This window comes from Schistocerca nitens, chromosome 2 (genome assembly GCF_023898315.1).
Source record: "Schistocerca nitens isolate TAMUIC-IGC-003100 chromosome 2, iqSchNite1.1, whole genome shotgun sequence".
NCBI classification, from domain to species: domain Eukaryota; kingdom Metazoa; phylum Arthropoda; class Insecta; order Orthoptera; family Acrididae; genus Schistocerca; species Schistocerca nitens.
Window position 1 is genome coordinate 797,844,384 of NC_064615.1, and position 21,431 is coordinate 797,865,814.

General features: G+C 43.4%; 1 protein-coding gene across 2 annotated transcripts in view; it reads left to right on the plus strand.

Annotated features, from left to right (window-relative positions):
- Positions 1-21,431, plus strand: part of LOC126237057 (hemocyte protein-glutamine gamma-glutamyltransferase-like) — a 181,706-nt gene that overhangs the window by 78,052 nt on the left and 82,223 nt on the right. For both annotated transcript variants that reach the window (XM_049946838.1, XM_049946839.1), the window contains exons 4-5: positions 5,582-5,782; positions 10,301-10,431. In XM_049946838.1, the coding sequence (XP_049802795.1) occupies positions 5,582-5,782; positions 10,301-10,431 (332 nt within the window). The remainder of the gene's footprint in view (positions 1-5,581; positions 5,783-10,300; positions 10,432-21,431) is intronic.

Here is a 21,431-nt window from a genome sequence, read left to right on the forward strand (position 1 = left end):
TAAGACTGGTTTGATGCAGCTCTCCATGCTACTCTATCCTGTGCAAGCTTCTTCATCTCCCAATACCTACTGCAGCCTACATCCTTCTGAATCTGCTTAGTGTACTCATCTCTTGGTCTCCCTCTACGATTTTTACTCTTCACGCTGCCCTCCAGTACTAAATTGGTGATCCCTTGATGCCTCAGAACATGTCCTACCAACAGATCCCTTCTTCTAGTCAAGTTGTGCCACAAACTTCTCTTAACCCAATTCTATTCAATACCTACTCATTAGTTATGTGATCTACCCATCTAATCTTCAGCATTCTTCTGTAGCACCACATTTCGAAAGATTCTATTCTCTTCTTGTCCAAACTATTTATCGTCTACGTTTCACTTCCATACATGGCTACACTCAATACAAATACTTTCAGAAACGACTTCCTAACACTTAAATAAATACTAGATGTTAACAAATTTCTCTTCTTCAGAAACGCTTTCCTTGCCATTGCCAGCCTGCGTTTTATATCCTCTCTACTTCGTTCGACTATCATCAGTTATTTTGCTCCCCAAATAGCAAAACTCCTTTACTATTTTAGGTGTATTTCCTAAACTAATTCCCTAAGCATCACCCGACTTAATTCGACTACATTCCATTATCCTTGTTTTGCTTTTGTTGATGTTCATCTTAAATCCTCCTTTCAAGACACTGTCCATTCCGTTCAACTGCTCTTCCAAGTCCAGTGTCATCGGCGAACCTCAAAGTTTTTATTTCTTCTCCATGGATTTTAATACCTACTCCGAACTTTTCTTTTGTTTCCTTTACTGCTTGATGTTGAATTTCCAAAACACTGAAACAGTTATTTTTTCTGTCTGTAACTGAAAAGTCAAATACCTATTTTGACAGATGTAGGTTTAAAAATACTTTAGTGAATCTTTAATAATTATTTATTTCCAAAAAACTTACAATCACAGTTTTACCCTCACACAGCCTAAATTTCCGGAAATGCTGAAACATGTATATCTGACCGAGAAACCAAGTACCAATTTAAAAGCGTCATATTTTTAAAAAACCTTTCGTCGCCTATTTCGAGTTTCGAAAAGTTACTTGTTACACGACAGCTACGGTTAAAAATCAACACCCTCTCCAAATTTCAACTTTCTATCCTTAGCTGTTTGGACTGGGCGATGGTGAGTCAGTCAGTCAGGCCATTACCTCTCATGTATATCGAATACGTGTAGGTACTGGTCAAGGCTAGCTGCTCTCCGTAGTTGCAGTGGCTGTTTACTTTACTGTTTTTTCCGGCGCATACCGCCTTCTACGTAGCTGACCAGCTTGTAGCTCCTATGATTGCCAAAAATGTCACTCCTAATGCCAGTTAAATAATACATATATTACATACTCATCATTACTATAATCACAAATTATATATACAAACCTTCCTCGTGAATCAGTGTATCTATTAAGGAAAACCGTGTCAAAATTCCTACGACCGTTACTGAGATAAGCTTTATGCACGAAACCGTGTCAGGGGTCTTCAATTTATAATATGACTAGACAGGGAGCGTAGTCTACTGCGCTCGTGTTATGTACTATGAATTGTCAGTCGACTAAGCATAATCATCGAGCCAACACCCGAACGAAAACCTCGAGAACCTTTTCGGAGACCTTGCTGGATCATTAGACGGATGCCCACTTCTTACATTGTCACGTACATTTGTCGCAATTTTAAACATGAAACACCTTTGATACACAACGCCTCGACTCAGCACATTAGATCTGTTTAAAGCACAAATTCTGAGAAGAAAACAAACAGCTTTGAACCTTTTTGTAGCAAAAAACCCTATTGCTCAACGAACTTCAAGTCTGGCGGGATTTTCAGTTGCTACACACTTTTGGACAGCTACTGTAGGCGAAGCAATGTGATATACTCTCTGTCCATATTAGCGAATTTAATAGTTTAAAACGCTGTCGTAATTTATTATTTAAGAGTTGTAACGTTATGTTATTTTTAAGGCAAATATTACGGTTAGGATTTATATATGTACATTGTCTACTCACATTAATGTGACCAAAAGCTTGAAGCACGAACTTCTTGGGCGAGGACCGCCGCGATACGTGCAGTAAGAGAGTGAATGACTTTGTGATAGGTATCAACAGGGATATGAAGCCATGCTGACACCAGTTGAGGATCCATGGCGTGAACAACCCGATCCAGTTGGTCCCACAGATTCTCGACTAGGTTTGTATCCGGAGAGCGTAGTGGCCAGAGGAGTACGGAAAACTCGCCCTGGTAATCTTCGAACCACGCACGTATACTGCGAGCTGTGTGACAATTTGAATTGCCATGCTGGCAGATGCCATCGTGCCGAGGAACCACAGATTGCATGTAGGGGTGGCCATGGTCCCCAAAGATAGATGTATACTTGTGTTGATCCATTGTGCCTTCGCGAATGACGAGATCACCCATGGAAAGCTAAGATTGCATTCCCAAGACAATAACGCTATCTCTGGCCTGGACTCTCCCGACATTTGTTCCAGGCTGTTTGCTTTCAAACGTTTCATGCCGTACACCCGAACAGCCATCTATCCTATGGAGCGTAAACCGTGATTCATCTGAAAAGGCTACCTTTTGCCTCTGTGGATGTCCAGTTGCGGTACTGGTGTTCAAATTCCAGCTGTGGTCGCCGGTGAACGGCAGTCAGCATAGGTGCATGAACCACGCGCCCTTGTGCAGCATCGTTCGCTGAGACACTCTTGGTAGCACTTGCTTCATCTGGGCGGAGAGTTGCTCAACAGTTGCACGTTTATTCGCCCTTATGTGTCTACGAAGCAACTGTTCACCTTTGTCATCTATGGACCTTGGTGCACCACAGCAGCCTCGGCGCTGGTTTCTCACAGTACCATTTCTCCATCCACGATGTACTTAAGCCACGACCTATCATGAACAGTTTACGAACTTAGCCGTTTCGGAAATGCTTCCTCCATTGGCCTAAGAGCCAATGATCGCGCCATTTTGGACGTCAGGTAAAGCGCTCCGTTATCGAATTTCGAAAATGACTGCACTGTGTTCCGCTCGCCCCCACCCCTCCTCCCCTCTCTCTCACTTTTTAACATTCCCCTTCTTGGAGAAATGTTTTGAGGAGTTTGTAGCGTGTTGGATTTTACTCCACAGTGTGCATTGTGAGTGTGTGATTGTCTTTGACTGTTTTGGCTGTCTGTGTGTTGTGTTGGTGTTCTGGGGTGTCTATTACTTGCCTGAGGTTGGCGAGATGTTAGTGTTTGTTGTGTACATAGTTCCGCGTAGTCAGCGCGTACACAACTTTCCCACTAGAGCGCGCCCCGCTAAGCACAACAGTGCAGGCGCAGCGCTCGTCCATCTCCGCACTACGAGATGGCGCTGCCTTAGAGATGGACCAAATTCTGCTTCCGCCGATCTGCGTATTAATATGTAACGCAGCCAATGAGATTGCTGCTAACATAGAACCTTTTCTCCTCGCGGATCACACTCGCGCAGTGATACCTGAAAACATGAGGTATTATAACGAATGTACAGACCTCCGATTAGTCAATCTGCATTGGTCTGCATTAGTCTGTACCAGTCTGCATTAGTCTGTACCAGTCTATAGTCAAGTTTCAGTCTGCACCTAATAAGATTATCATATTCCTGTACATAGCCATGAAGAGAAATGTATAGACACTTTGTCAAGTATCAGAGATATGTGAGATTAAGATTAACGTACCAAGTCCAAGGGAACTTCAGATTGTCAATTGTAAATAGCATCTAGAATCAAGTTAAGTAATGTTCATGCTGGTTATTATTTTAATAAATGTGTGTGAAAATTAATCAAGTTCTGTTTAAAGTTGGTCACCGTCAATCTGCTACTCTAAGCGTGCAAGTGGCATTTCTATCGTCTGACCTAACGGCAGAAGATAAACACGCCACGATAAGACCACGAGACATATTGCTGACACACGCCTACTTCGTTAGAGCGACAAGTCAAATAACCTGATGGTGTGTATTCCGAAGGTCTTACAGTATGCACACTATAGTGTTTTAGGTGTTTTAAGGATTAAGGATTGGTGTTAGGATTTGGGGATTTTTGGGATTTCTCTCTTCGACTTAGTCGTCGATGATCGTTATGGGGCGTTTGTGCTTGTCGTGCGACATGTCATACCGACCTAGGGATTGGATAAGATTATTTCCAGCTCTGGAAGAGCTCTCATAGAAAGCCCTTGCCAGATCCTGGAATCTTTCTTTGAGGAGTGGGATTTCGGCAGTGGCGTGCAGATCGTCAGTGGGGAATCCCATGGGTATGTGCAGTGCCCTCTTGAAGGCGCGGTTCTGCAGCCTCTGGATTTTCTCCAGTTGCTGCTTTTCCGCTTATCCCCAGACAGGGCACGCATACTCCATTACTGGCCGTATTAGCGCCTGATAGACGTTTAGTCCTACAGAGCAGGGAAGGGAGCTGGTTGTGTTGAGGACTGGGTATAGAATGGACATTCTGGCGAAGACCTTCCTGTGGATCTCGTCTATATGGGGTTTCCACGTTAGTTTCGAGTCCAAGGTTACGCCGAGATACTTGGCGGATCTGCGCCAGGGGAGTCGGGATCCATGGAAGTTCTGGTGAAGGGGGGTCCTTATTCGCATTACGAGTGTAAAAGGCAGTATCGTCAGCGTACTGCGCAGTGTGCACCAGGGGGGCCATTGGAGTGTCCGCAGTGTACGACTGACCAAAACGGGCCCCAGGACCGATCCCTGTGGCACCCCAGCACGAATACGCCTTTTGGTGGAGGTGGCTGTTTCTACCTTGACAGAGAAGGTTCTATTCGTGAGATAGCTGTGGATTAACCTGACTATGCTCCCGGAGAACTCTTGTGTGTTTAACTTGTATAGTAGCCCTTTATGCCATACTGAGTCAAAGGCTTTGGATACATCAAGTAGCACTATCCCGCAGTAGCCTCTGTGGTTGAAGCCCTCTGTGGCTGCTTCCACTAGTCTCATGATCTCTAGTGGGGCGAAGTGCTTCTGTCGGAATCCGAATTGGAAATCCGGCAAAAGTCGCTCGTTGGTGTGATCTCGTATGGGAAAAAGCAGGAGGCGCTCATAGATCTGGCAAGAGGCTAATCGGGCTGTAGTGCTGCGGGAATGAAGGGTCTTTCCCGGGTTTGTGTATCGCGACCACTTACGCGTGTTTCCACTAGGCTGGGAACTCGCGGGTACGAGTAATCTCGTTGAAGACGTTCGCGAGGTGCTCGATAGCCCCTATACTCTGCACGCTTTATATAACCCCCCCCCCCCCCCCCCATCTCCTAGCGGTTGCACCTGCCGTCTGTGAGCGCTTATTGCACGTTGGCGTCGAACATAGGCCGTCGTCATAATTAACGTGAATGGAGCGTGCATTTTGACGCAATGTAATTCAACTCCCATAATTCACATACGGAGCTTAGTTCCCAGATGGTACTCATATTTTGTCAGAAAGGAAAGCGTGGAATAAGGGGAAAAGGTAAAATATTTTGTTGATTTTTTTTTAAGAAAAAATAATGTGAAACGTGAATAGCAGCAGAATTGAGTGTGAGGTGTGTTTGTGCGCATGCGCAGAGGCGGGCGAGGCGCCGCTCGTCGTGGAGCTGGCGGAGATGTACGCGCGGGACAACGCGCGCTCGCACCACACGGACCAGTACGAGCTGGTGCAGTTCGGCACGCCCGTGCTGCGCCGCGGGCTGCCCTTCTTCGTCGCGCTGCGCTTCACCAGGCCCTTCGACGACGCCGCGGACGTGCTGCGCCTGCAGTTCAACTTCGGTGAGTACGTCGCACGACCCGGGAGCGGGACAGAACACTGGAGCGCACCGAATACAGTATACGATTTCCTTCTCTCTCTTACACAGTGGTCAAAATGAATCTTGCATATTGCCGAAACTTTAATACCGAACGTTGTGATCCAAAAATACTTTATGATATCAATGGTTTGGTTTATTTTTAATGTAATTATAGCAGAAACAGTCCATGATTCTACTGCGAGGGGGCCAGTGTCTATGGCAACCGTGTCCCCTGTAAACGTTGGGGTACTTGTGTCATGTGTCATTGCAAGAGCTGAGCTGCTTCAGGATTGTTCGGATAACAGTAACGTACAATCAGAGGCTCTGTAAAGCCACCGTAAAGAAGCAAGGAATGAGACAGGTAGACTTCGCATCGAATGTCGCTGTGAGTCAAACTGATGTCTGTAGAACCCGAAATAAGTTTCTAGCGACAGAATTAGTTGAGAATCATCAAAGAAGTGACGCAGAAGAAAAACAACAGGTGTACAGGACTGATATCTGCGTGTAACAGGAAGCAGAAACACTCAATGATACATGTCTGCGGCAGTAGATCCAAACAGTTACAGATGTGCATGTGTCAACACAAACAGTACGAAACAGGCTCTATGAGCAGCGACTACGAGCCAGAAGACCTCTCAAGGCTCCTCCTCTACATCATGTACGGAGAGGGGCTCGTGACGCATGGGCACGGAACGACTCTTTGTGGACTAGGCAGAAGTGAGACCCAATCTGCCTTTACGATAAGACCAATGTCATTCTCCACCCTGATAATACTGATATTCGTGTGTGGAGGCAACGAGGACAACGTTTACACCCTAACTGCGTCGTAGATCGCCACCCTTATCAAGTCATATTTTGGGGTGAAATCATATAGTTGTATGTCCGCAGGACACCACCTGTGCCTATACATCTGAGGATGGCTGGCGCGAAGTATGAAGACGACATCCTTGCACGCATTATGGTTCCGTTTATTCGAGCGAGATTCACTCTGATGGACGATAAAGCACGCCTCCATTGTCACATCTTGTGAACGTCTTCCCAGAAGAGCGTGCAATCAGTTGGATTGAATGGCTTCCATATTATCCAAATCTCACTGCATTGATAATGCATGGACAATGCTAGAACGAGCAGTTTGCAGGCGACGTCTCCCTCATCACAGGCTGCTGTGGAGGAATGAGACAATATCCTACAGGAATACCTGAACAAGTGATAAGGAGTGTGCCTAACCGCATTCAAAAGTGTCTCCAATTACGAGAAGGGCCATTTGGTTCATAAAAAATGTGTTATGCAAGATGACAGTGGGAAGAAACTATAGTGTTTGGAGTGGAATCTTTTGTAAGGTTTTGTTCTTGCTTTTTTTTTCTAACGGAATTATGTTTATTTTCTTTATTTTTATTTCATTATGACTCTATCTGACAGAAAAAAATCAGTTTTGTTTCCTATTATGTCCAGTATTGACAATAAAGCAATTTGCAACATTTATTTTGACCACTGTAATGACCATATTCTGAGATCAAGGCGAAGAGATACATTGAGAAATAATATGAAAGAATACCTAACACAGTACTGAATGTGAAGAGCATTGCAGCACACACTAACTGATAAAAAGTATCCGGACACCTGTTAGTGCACATTACTATGCGATGTGTACACCCTTCACCCTTCTGAAGCCTTCAACTCTGCTGGGGACACTTTCAATCAGATGTCTGACTGTCTGTGGAAGAACGGGAGCCCAATCTTCTTCAAGAGCAGAAACCAGCGAAGGCTGTCACGTAGGATGCTGGAGCGAAGTCGGTCTTGTAACTCATTCCAAAGGTGCACAATGGGGACTATGGGCGGCCACACCATTTAAGGAAGACGGTTTATCTGGGGAAATGATCTGCGAAATGGGCAGAAAAGTGTAAATGTATTGCCGTCAAGAATGTGGGAAACTGAAAAGTGGTCAGAAGAGTGGTTGAAGTCTCTCTTCATCCTCCTGCACAAGAAAGCGTCAATTAGGAACTGCTCCAACTACCGAAGTGTTGCCCTCATATCACAGACAAGCAAAATTTTGATCCACACCTCGGACCAGCGTTTTAAGCCTCATATATCTACAGAGCAAGCAGGTTTTGTTGAAGGAAAAGAAATTAGTGAAGAGATTCTCAACATACGACAACTAATTGTGAAATCGCGAGAGGTCTGTGTTCCGGTTTTCATCTGATTGCCTGACTATAGGAAAGCCTTTGAATGTGTTTTCTGGAGAAAGTTGTGCCAGTCGTCTGCTGAGTTCGGTGTCCCACCACGCTTGATAGCACTGATCAAAAATCTATACAGTAATCACCTCAGAGCTGTGTTCAAGTGCTGATTCTCTTCAGTGTATCAAAATGTGTTGTTCCCGATACCCCAGCTGTGCAACATACATCAGGGAAACTCTTGTTGGTTGGACCAAAGACATCTCGATTCGTGGAAGAACATTAACAACTTCTGAGTCGCTGACGACACCGTTTTTTTAGCCAACAATGAAGATGAACTTCCTCACGTACTAATGAAAGTAAAGGGCTTTAGTCTATCATATGGATTAGACACCAATCTCAGCATCGCCAAACTCATGATAGCTGATCGAGCAGTACAGGTCCAACCCACAGGTCAATTAACGGAACTGGAAATAGTGCGTTCTTTCATCTGACTTGGTCACCTAAGAGGGTAATCCCAAAAGTAAGGTCTCCTATTTTTTATAAGTACATAGACCTGTTTATTTCTACAATGGTTTACATCAGTTTACAGCTTGAACATTTAGCTATTTTTCGACATAATCACCATTTATGTCGAAGCACTTTTGTAGACGCTGTGGCAGCTTTTGTATGCCCATATCATAACAGCTCGCCGCCATGTTGTTCAGAAAGTTATGAACCTCTTCTTTCACCTCGTCGTCGGAGCTGAATCGCTTTCCGGCCAAATGTTCTTTTAATTTAAGGGAAGAGGTGATAGTCACTGGGCGCCAAGTCAGGACTATAGGGTGGGTGGATCATTATGTACCACTGAAACTGTTGCAGGAGAGCAACGGTTTGCCGAGCGATGTGTGGGCGAGCGTTGTCATGGAGAATGTGTACGCCCTTGCTCAACATTCCTCTTCTCCGGTTGTGAATTGCTCGTCTGAGTTTTTCAGAATCTCATAGTACCTGTCAGTGTTAATTGTGGTCCCAGCGATTCAGGTCCGACGATGAGGTGAAAGAAGAGGTTCATAACTTTCTTAACAACATGGCGGCGAGCTGGTATGACATGGGCATACAAAAACTGCCACAGCGACTACAAAAATGCATCGACAGAAATGCTGATTATGTCGAAAAACAGCTAAATGTTGAAGCTGTAAACTGATGTAAACTATTGTAGAAATAAACAGGTCTATGTACTTATAAAAAAAATAGGCGACTTTACTTTTGGGATTACCCTCGTATATGAGGCACAGGAAGTTGGTGATGTAAGAAGACGGATCACGCTAGGGTGATTTTTTTATAAAGAAACTCACCAAGGTCTGCTAGAATAGAGTGATAACGAACAGCATAAAATCCGGCTTGTTGAAGCATTTGTGTTTACCGTCTTCTTTTGCGCTAGCGAAACGTGGATCCCTAAGGGCAGAGACAAGCAGCGTAATGATGCATATGAGCTTTGGTGCTGCAGAAAAATGCTGGACACAAAATGGACTGGAAGAAGAACTAATATCCATTATTGAGCAACTCAGTATCTCAAGGCTCCTTTCTTCTCGTGTCAGCCAAAAAGTTCTCAAGATCTATGGCAATATTGACGGTAGATCTAGAAAAAGTAATCAGGGACGGAAAGATGGAGCGCATGAGACCTAGAGGGCTATCAGCTAGAAGGTGAATAGCTCAAATCAAGAAGATATCCAGTCTACCTCCTGAGTAACGTGGTAATCATCCGGGATGGAGGCGTTTCATAGGGTCACGACGCTCAGCAATGAACGCAACGATGATGGTGATTGTCCGCAAACCACTGCTTCACATATGCTGTTTTATGACAGGACGCATTGTCCTTTGGATACGAAAAATCACCGTCTGCGAACAGTTCCTCTACTGCAAATAGTACACTGTGCTGTAAAATGTGTTCGCACCCTTCCGCATTCAGCGTTTTTTTTAAGCACATGTAAGGTTAACATAGTTTCAGATTTTGTTACACATTGAGGCCTATATCAGTTGTATTACAATCTTATTTCACAATGTTTCGTGTTACTGTGTTAAGCGAACGTGAAATTCAAGAAACGGATAGGAATGTTACAGTTTGAGAATTAAGTTCATATTCGAAGGGAAAAAAAATCGGTGTTGTTATTTTAATAGGCATTTTCAGATTCAGTATTCGTCCCATATAAATTGTTATGAACAGTATCGGGAACATGTGGCCGAAAATAACAACTAGAGTTTGTCAGCCATCTGATGTGTGTAGTATAGCAGGTTACGGTAGGTTGTGTTTAGCGGAGAGTTTGACGTGCTAATACTTGTATGTGGAGCAGGTCCGCAGCCATCCGTGACAAAAGGCACGTGCGTGATCCTGCCGGTGACGCAGCAGCAGTCGCTGAACGACGACAAGCGCCTCTGGGACGTCAAGGTGCACCACCAGGACGGGACCACGCTCACTCTGCAGGTGCGTACCCCAAACAGGGCTGTTGCCCTCACCAACGATTTGATACATACGAACACTAACGAGTTCGTGCCTATAGTATCGTAAAGATTATAATTAAAGTACAGCTACTCATGGGGTCCAATGTGGGCTGTAATTATCGTATGACAGCGAAATTTGGTAGATAACCTAATGCGTGAATACGGAGCCGATTTAAGCTGGAAAAATTAGGTCCAGTTTTGGCCACCGGATGCTTATCTGTCGCTGTACACTGTTTGTATGACGGTAGGACATCCACGCTGTCATTTGACAAGCCATGTCGTGAGTGAACAGTCTGGCTATCGAGAAGAGAGGCGATGCACTGTTAGTGAAATTGTTCTATGTGAACGGCAGCAATTATAGTGCTGCATTGAGTGAGTATTGCCGACTAAAAGGTCTGAGGAGAGGCACAATGTCATTAAGTAGTTTACAGAAGGTGGTAGAAAAAATGTGAAAACATGGGTGAGCTTGGTGTGGCACCTGGGAGAGGAAGGCGTCCTATCCAGATGGAGGTTGTTGACGAGGTTGTTGTGTCCCAGGTAGTGCTAGTGCTCATGCAGTGTCGCGAGAATTGCCCATCTCATGGTCAACAGCAAGGAAAGTTTTGCCGTCCATATAGCCTCTCCCCGATGTTATCCAATCTGTATGTTGACCAAGCAATAAAGGAAACAAAAGTAAAACGTGGAGTAGGAATTAAAATCCGCGGAGAAGAAATAAAAACTTTGAGGTTCGCCGATGACATGGAAGAGCAGCTGAATGGAATGGACAGTGTCTTGTAAGGAGGATTTAAGATGAACATCAACAAAAGCAAAACAAGGATAATGGAATGTAGTCGAATTAAATCGGGTGATGCTGCGGGAATTAGAATAGGAAAGTAGTAAAGGAGCTTTGCTATTTGGGGAGCAATATAACTGATGATGGTCGAAGTAGAGAAGATATAAAATGTAGACTGGCAATGGCAAGGAAAGCGTTTCTGAAGAAGAGAAATTTGTTAACATCGAGTATAGATTTAAATGTTAGGGAGTCGTTTCTGAAAGTATTTGTATGGAGTGTACCCTTGTATGGAAGTGAAACGTGGACGATAAATAGTTTGGACAAGAAGAGAATAGAAGCTTTCGAAATGTGGTGCTACAGAAGAATGCAGAAAATTAGGTGGGTAGATCACATAACTAATGAGGAGGTATTGAATAGAATTGGAGAGAAGAGAAATTTGTGGCACAACTTGACTAGAAGAAGGGATCGGTTGGTAGGGCATATTCTGAGGCATCAAATGATCACCAATTTAGTATTGGAGGGCAGCGTGGAGAGTAAAAATCGTAGAGGGGGAGCAAGAGATGAATACACTAAACAGATTCAGAAGGATGTAGGTTGCAGTAGGTACTGGGAGATGAACAAGCTTGCACAGGATAGAGTAGCATGGAGAGCTGCATCAAACCAGTCTCTGCACTGAAGACCACAACAACAACCAATATCGTCTCAGTTGTGTGACTGGATACGTGATTTACTGTCAGAGAGGTCACAGTTCTTTGTAATTGACGGAAAGTCACCGAGTAAAACAGAAGTGATTCTAGCGTTCCCCAAGGCAGCGTTATAGACCCATTGTTGTTCCTAATCTATATAAACGATTTACGAGACAACCTGAGCAGCGGTTTTAGGTTGTTTGCACATGATTCTCTGTCGTTCATCGACTAGTAAAGTCATCAGAAGATCAAAACAAGTTGCAAGCCTATTTAGAAAAGGTATCTGTATGGTGCAAAAATTGGCAATTGACGCTAAATAACGAAAAGTTTAAGGTTATCCACACGAGTGCTAAAAGGAATCCGTTAAGCTTCAGTTACACGATAAAGGATGTAGGTTGCAGTAGGTACTGGATAGAGAAGCATGGAGAGCTGCATGAAACCAGTCTCGGGACTGAAAACCACAACAAGAACAACATCATACACTGGTTCTCGTACAAGATCCAGACGGTGCAGCGACTGAAACCTCATGATTTGCAGCAGCGCTCTTTAGATTCGGGCGCAAATCAAAGTTTATGACATGTGACCGGGCTGTATTCTTTGAAGTGATGAGGCGTATTTCACACTACGGGAGGCAGTGAATACACAGGATTACCGAATTGGGGGTACTGTTAAATCCGGTGTTGTGCACGAATACCCGTTGCACTCGCCATATGAGTCTGTGTGGTGTGGATTCACAAGCACCTTTTTTCTCGGTTCGTTCTTCTTTGAAGAGAATACGCCCAGAGGGCCTGTCAGGTGTACCGTAACGTCTGAAAGTTACTGAGACCTTCTTGTACAGCATGATTGCCGCTTTGTAAGGGCGCAACTGTGTGCTAACCGCTGTTTTCATGCAGGATGGCAAATAATGCCTCTCTCACTTGTTTGACCTTTTCTGCCCAGATCCCATCACAGAACCATTACATATGCATTTCTTGCATTCATAACACCAGATTTGCAACCTGGTGGCCTAAATTGGAATTAAATTTTTCCAGTGCAAATCGATTACGCATTAACGCATTAGAATATCTACCAAGTTTCGCTGCCATACGATAGTTACAGCCCACACTGGACTTCCATGAGTGGCTGCACTTTAATTATAACCACCTGGTACACGGACTCTTTCGAACAGTTGCATGGGTAGCAATAGTCTGTTCCAGGTCATGTACTTCGTTACCCAAACTTATTGTTTTTGCATCCCCACAACCGAAAGTTCAGCGGCATAGGGTTGAAGACTGATCAGGCCAGTCCACTGGATATAAATGTCCGAACATCTGTAATGGAAAGATGTGAAAAAAAAGATATGGAACTATGAAATTGTTACAATAAATACAGTAAGCTATATGTAACACCCGTTTTTCCATTATTACTTTCAGTTTTTCTTCTTTCAATCTTCTGCTTTTTATAAACAAATAAAATATGCATTACATTTTTTCGTCTTCTCATCAGAAAAGTAAAACATACACTCTGCAAAAATAGATAAAAAATTACAAAATCACTGTTCGAATTTTGGAGTAATAAAAGAAATCACAGCCAACAATATTTTTTGCGTTTTACGCTGCACTGATTCATATTGTGGAATCTCTTCTAATTAATTACTTTACAATAATGACACTGTGTAGAAGACTGTCTCATGCAGAAATTCTTAGATACACACAAGGATTTGAGAAACTGCATAAATTGGAGGAGATTAATCAGAATGCCATGTATAAATTTATCTGCATATGAACATAGCGCCAATATGTATCCACTGACTGACTGTTTACTCAAACGTACTTACAAATTTATCTGGCACTTTTCTCGTAAACACACGGCCATAAAATCGCAGAAATTATGTCTATAATACAAGACTTCATAATTCCGTGTCTAAATATTTTTCAACATATAAAGTGGTCATATCAATACGACATTTCAAATTATACATTTTTGTACATACCTATGAAGAGTAACTGGTCCTCGTTTCAAATTCTTCTCTTTACATCCGCAGCAACAACAATATTGCACCATCACTGTTAGTAAAACTCAAACGTGCGGAAACGTACACAAAACAAGGTGAACGCGTCTAATGTTCAAGTTTCGCTATTATCGCAAATTGTAGGCAAACAGCGTAGTCCCAAAATGGACTATCCTGGTCTGATGATGAGAACATCCGCAGTAGGCTATGTTCACTCCACAGGTACATATACCCCATGCCTGGGACGGAAGAGGAATCATGTAACTGAGGCGGCACATGGGTACCATCCAGGTATTCACCTAGTGGGATGAGGGAAACCTCCAAAAAACCACATCCACGCCGGCCAAAACAACGCTGCACGTCGTTAATCCGATTGGCGGATTCAATTCGAAGGTGACTCAACACTCCTTCCCAGAAATGGTGCCTTAACAGCTACTGCTGTCCGGGGCGCGGTTGCCGTTACATCGACTTCAATCTTCGCTAACCGTGTATCCGACGGCACGAGTTTATAGGGCGGTGTTACTTGTGAAGCACCCCGTGTTTCGCAGTCACTTTGCATCTCCGCCGTATGGGTCTGGCACACTTGGTGTCAGTGTGGTCGCATCTGCCTGTCTGGTACTTCTTGCCAAGGTTCTTGCTTTGGCAGGCGGAAGTCTCTTACTTGGCACTTGAAGGCTTTCTGGCGCTTGCGCTCTAGTAACTGTGCCTGCACCAATATCGACGATATTTCTTTAGGTTTTAGTAACTTTGTTTGAAAATGTTTAACGTCTCACCGAGAGGTAGGTCATTTTTGGTAGCTGAAAGATTTTATTTCTGTTTGTTTCAGTAGTTCTGTGTGCATATTTGAGGACAATTCGTGACGCGCATGATGTGACAATATCGGTATTCACTCTGTGAGTTGTGAAGTTTTTTCCGCCATTAGTAAACCGTCAGTGTCAGTACTATACACACCATGATAGTATTTAGATGACTGACTGTTAACAAACCGACAATGTGATTGTTTGAATTTGGTTGAGCTGCAGCACAGTTTAGCTTATATGCTGTCAAGAAAACTCGCTCTCTATATATCCAAAGAATTGTCTTGAAAAATTCAAGCTATACAAACGCTTATTGAAGTTAGTTATAATTTACCACGGTCAGAAAGGTGTCTTTGTTCCGTATATGTTCAAACAGCCTGAGGACTACGTAATTGTACAATTATAGTCTAGCGGACGATAACAAACACAACTAGTTACGTCTTTTAGGTCATCAGTTTTATCAGATCGGCTTCGAAGTAGATATATAAAACGAACGAAGTGCTCGGAAAAAGGGTGTAAGACAGGGATGTAGTCTTTTTCTCCTACTGCTCACTCCGTACATCGAGAAACAATGACGGAAATAAAAGAAAGGTTCAAGAGTGGAATTAAAATTGAAGGTGAAAGGATATCAATGATAAGATTCACTGATGAAATTCCTGTCATCATTGGAACTGAAGAAGAATCAGAGGATCTGGTGAATGGAAGGTACCGTCTAATGAGTACAGAATATGGACTGAAACTAAATGGAAGAAAGACGGGAGTAGTGGGAAGTAGGAGAAATGAGGACAGCGAGAAACTTAACATCAGGACTGGTTATCACGAGGTAGATGAAGTTAAGCAAGTCTGTTGCTTAGGAAGCAAAATAACCAGTGGCGGACAGGGCAAGAAGGACATGAAAAGCAATGAGCACTGGCAAAAAGGGCATTCCTGGCCAAGAGAAGTCTAATAGTATAAAACATAGGCCTTGATTTGAGGAAGAAATTTCTGAGAATGTACGTTTGGAGCACAACATTGTACGGTAGTGAAACATGGACTGTGGGAAAAACAGAAAAGAAGAGATTCGAAGCATTTTAGATGTGGTGTTACAGAAGAATGTTGAAAATTAGCTGGACTGATAGGCTGAGGAATGAGGAGCTTCTCCGGAGAATCGGCGAGGAAAGGAATGACAAGGAAAAGAGACAGGATGGTAGGTCATCTGTTAAGACATTATGGAATAACTACCATGTTGCTAGAGGGAGCTGTAAAGAGTGAAAACCGTAGAGGAACACAGAGATCATGGCGGGCCCCATCAAACTAGTCAGAAGAATGATGACTAAAAAAAACTATTTTAATTGGTGCATTAGAGGAATCCGATAACGTAGCAAAAAGAGAAAATTTATCGATTGTAGTAAGAGGCTCTAATTTTTCAGAATACATCACACGTAATTACTTACGAAATAAATGTGAAGTGGGCCGACACTTATATGGACTCAGGAAAGAAAAGGAATCAGTGAAAATTTTTCAGTTTACTTTCGAAAGCGAGGTACAGCAGAGAAACATTGACCATAGTTCTCTGTCTGTAACTACGTCAATTAATTATGTATGTGCTTCTCAGAAAGAATGAGGTAACTGAAGGTCGAGCTACTCGCACACTCATCGAATCACGGGAAATTACTGTACGCTACGCTGTTTGCAAGTCAGTGCCTGTGTAGACGCAGAAATTAAAACCACATCGTCAACAAAGAGGAATGGAACTACTGAACTGAGCATTTTAAATGCATATATGCTACCGTGGCACGCGAAAATACTCGGTTACCGGCAGAAAGCCAATTCTAAAACATAATGCAAAGAAGGAACACTTCAAAAACTCGCAAGTTCCGCGGGGCTAGTACATAATTATGCACAAATGCCTTGCAAGGCGCAGTTGGGACGTACATAGACAGTTAACGAAACTTCATACGAGCTCAAAATTTTCTGATTGGACTGAATTTTGAAGGGAGCCAGCATAGAAAATCACTGATAAATGGCTGCTATAGTTCACCATTATCACCTCTAATTGGAGAGTAGGAATCCCTAGGTGGATATTTGCTATTTAATTAAATCTTAAGAGAAGATGGCGTAGCTATCCCTCCAAATAAACAGTTAATTATAGTTAGTGTAAAATAGCGGTAGGACACGGTTCTGACATAGTAGCCGAATGTATACCTCTGAGCTCTTTGGGTAAAGTATCACTACCATAGGATATCAGAAGTCAATGAAATCGTAAAAATTCACACTGTAGACTCTTATTTGGTGTTATCATACATAAAATAATTAAGCATACTTTTGTAGATACGGAACTGCATGTTAGCATGTGGGGCAAAGAAAATAAAGGTAGTAAGTAATGAAATGAAATGTCGTGTGGCTAGGGCATCCCGTCGGATAGACCGGTGGCCTTTTTAGCTGACGCCACTTCGTCATCTGCGACTCAGCCGGGAATCAAACCCGGGCCCCTTAGCATGCCATTCCGTCGCGCTGACCTCGTTTGATCTCATTTTGTTCGTTGCATTTGTTCGGGGTGGACGTCTCATGACACCCGTTCAACTTCATCATTGATCCGTTCGTTCAGTTTTGTTTTAATTACAGAGGGCAGCTAACCCTCTGACTGAACACGCTGAGCCACCGGGCCAGAGCTCTGAGGCGAACGTACCAAGTAATAAAAATTATACATGCCGTGTTTTGTTTTGAAGCCTCTCTTCAGCGATCACTGTTTTGATACACAATATCAGCGTTATGCCGCCTTCACGACTGTGTAAAGTCCTATTTAGACTTAAAGCGTTTCGCTCCATTTAAAGCATCATCACTGGTCACTGTAATAATTGTGATTTTGCACACATTTCGGTTTAATTACATCACAAACCATTCTCCTGTGTTTTTGGATCCTTACATTATTACCATGTTTTCTTCCATACACAGACACCTGTTTTTCAATACACTGCACTGCAATAGTTACAAGAAAACCATCATATTATCACAATAGAAATAGACAAAAAATAAACATCTTCAGTAACAAAGAAACATCTTATAACACAACAAGAAACTTTCCAAATTCAAAAGGAAGTCACAGAAAATAAACACATACTGAACTATCAGACACTATAATTACAAGTTTCAGCAAAGTAATAGCTTTGACACCCACCCACACACACACACACACACACACACACACACACACACGCAAGATAAGCGCAACAGGTGGAAAAAACACCACACATACGAACAAAAATAAACAGAAACAGTCAAATACATAGAAACAGTAAGGTGAATGATATATCCGACAAGATATGCTGCCCCCCGCTCCACCCCCCACACACACATTTCGTACAATCAAAGCAAAGGTCTCATATCCATGAAGTGACTGTATATATATGAAACTATCATGCAAACGGCCGCTTAGGAGGTAAAACTACGCAAGAGGAGGTATCCATTGCAAAAGAAAATTGCGATAATTAGGGCAATGTACCACTCCACAAAGACACTTCGGTAATGGGAAAACTGAGGACATGGACGTACCAATTGTTGTAACATTGAACCTGTTCATCAACTTTGTGACTTTTTGAATTCCACTTGCTTCTGTTTTGAGTGAAATTTGTGTTTCGAAACGTACAGAGTCGAATAAAGAGGTTAGAGTAGCAGCACTGGGTATTTTATTTCAGGGATGAAACCTACTTAGTGGCAGGACACATGTAAAATTTATTACCTCACTCGTTGTTCGTTGTAGCCTCCAGTCCGCTGACTCCTTTGATGAAGCTCTCCATGCTGGTCTTATCTTGTACAAACAACATGTCTGCATAACTGCCGCAACTAATATCCATTTGAACCTTAGTACTGTAGTCATGCCTTGGCTTCCCTCTACAATACACCACGCACTTCCCTCCACAACCAAACTGACGATTAATGATGCCTCAGGATCTATTCCGTAAATCAATACCATCTTTTATCCATGTTTTTGTGTAGCACTCTTTCCTCCCAAGATAGATTTAGTGCATTTTTATTAATTATTTGATCTACCCGTCGTTCGCACGTACCAGAAAAATGTAAGGAAAAGTAGGATTTTACTTCTTGTCGACGCAGAGGTAGTTAGGACACATTGGCGGAAAGTACAAGAATTGGGAAGGAAATTGGCAACGTCTTTTCCAAAAGAAACACATACCACTTTCGCCTCAATATTGGGTTGGTGCGTTTTTCCATAGTAACACAACAGATACATATAACAGACACTTTCGTCGTCAATAATATGTACTCCATCACTATTTACGACCGTCTAACAACACTGGGACAACTTTTCGAATCAGTTACTGTAGAAATCACGTGGTTTGGAGGCGAAGACTCGTCCAGCCATGTTCAGAGCCCGTTTTCATCCGGAAGGGATGTTCCTCGAAAGTTGTTCGGCAGAGAGCGAAAAATGTGAAAATATGAGGGCACGAGATGAGGTGAACAATGTGGGTGCGGAATGACTAACCAATCCAACTTATGTACAGTGTTTTTTGTCAGTCTAGCAGAGTGCGGGCGGGCATTGTCGTGGAGTAGCATTTCACGCAGCCTTCCTGGTCTTTGCTGTTGGAGTGCGTCTGCAACATTTCTCAGTTGTTGACAATAAATGTCAGTTGAGATGGTTACATGTCCGGGAAGCTATTCTTAATAACCGCAGCGTTGCTATTCTACCAGATGGATAACGTTATTTTTTGTGGCTGCACGCAGGTCATGAACTGCTCCTTTTTTTGGACTCAACCATTCCTTTTTTTCCCCTTATGTTAGCATAAAGACACCGTTTCTCGTCATCAATAACCGTGTAGGGTAGGAATCATCCGTGTTGTTCACGAGTCATTTCATGACGATCAAGCAGAGACGCACACAATTATTTTTGTGATTTTGGCTTGGAGTAATAACGTAACCCATACATCCAATTTTTGAACTTTCTCCATTGCATGCAAATGTCGCACGATGGAATAAAATGTAAATGCCATGTGGCTACGGCCTCCCGTCAGGTAGACCGTTCGCCTGGTGCAAGTCTTTCGAGTTGACGCCACTTCGGCGACTTGCGTGTCGATGGGGAGGGAATGATGATGATAAGGACACGTCTCTGAGCGGAGAAAATCTCCTACCCAGCCGGGAATCGAAACCGGGCCGTTAAGGATGACATTCCGTTGAGCTGATCACTTTTTTCTTTTCTTTTAATGAGATAGTGGACCGGTGGGATCTTGGGGGGAAAAGTGGGCAGGGGTGGAAACCCAAGGCCTGGCTACAGTGTCTCCCTCACCACCATCGAGCTTGTGGGGCACAGGAAAGTGGAGACACAGGAATCAACGGAAGTGGAAGGCGTTGTTGTGGTTCATTTATTATTCAATATTATCATGAAATTATGTGGAACACATCGGCGACAGAGGAGAAAAATATAAATCGTAGGTAAAGAAAAAGAAAAGAAAAAGGAAAAGAATAAAGAAATAAAATACGTGAAATCTACGACGCGCTCTCCCGTCCGCGGAGGTCAGAGGTATAATCGATCATAGGCGGCTTAAACTAAGACACCGCCGGGAGGGGGGGGGGGGAGGGGTAGGTGCCCTATACTCGAGGCACTCCCCCCCCCCTCCCCCAACTTACTGGAGGTCTAACAAAGACCCCTCGAAGATAGTTAGCAAATAATGTTCGGCGTTGTGGCGTGTTTTCGAGAGCTGCAAGGGCTGTTCGTAAATAGGTCTAGAAGTCCAGGCTGGATTTAGGTCCCTCATGAAAGAGTTAAGCGACCGCTCAACCTTTGACCCACGTAATAGCATGACATTTAGCGGCGGGAAAATGTTTGTTCTCCGGGTATAGAAACATTCGAGGTTCGATTGAGTCTGGTGGCACTCGGAGATAGCAGGCATTGATTTGCTGCACGAAGCGCCAGACATCTTGCGAAGAGGTGCATGTCAGACGGTGGTCATCTGTATCCAGTTGCTGGCAAAGGAGACAAAGAGGAGATTGTGAATGTTGTACATTCTCTGTTTCGTGGCAAATTTCCTGTTGACTATGCGATACCACAGTGCCCGGACGTCCGTAGGAAGGAAGGGCTGGAGGACGGTAGTCCACACTATGAGCCACTGGATAGAGGGATGTTTGGTCTCCACCACATTCCGGGGAACACGGCGCAGTAGGAGGCTGTAAAAATCCTTAGTCCTAGGTGGGCGCATATCTGGGAGACTGGTATGTATGTTACTGTAGTCTACGAAAAAGGTCAAAATATGAGATAAATGATGGATGATATGGCCGACAGATACCGGTGGTGAGGTGGAAGCAGGCAGGAGGATCTCAAGCAAGCTGCGTGTTAGAGATGTGCCCCGGTCTGTCCACTGTCTTCTCATGGTACTCATATGCAGGGTCGCAGCACGCATACGGACATTGTCGAGCCCGAGGCCACCATCCCGTGGGGGCAGGGTAAGTGCCTCATAATGAACTTTAAACATGGAACCAGCCGTGAGGTAATACCCAAAAGCCGCCTGAAGGTTGCGCCAAATCGCAGTCGGCAGAAGGAGAACTTAAAAAAAAAAATTCTTTATTTCAATAAAAATACTAGTTATACATGTTAACCCACCTCCCAAGATGATTAGTGGGTCATAAAGTGATGCATAAATTGGATTACAATGCGGCTTTAACTATTACAGTTATGTTAGTGAGCTACAGTTTAACTACTACAGTGTGTTAGTTTTAGTTTTCTGCAACAATGGGCAATTTGATCTAACT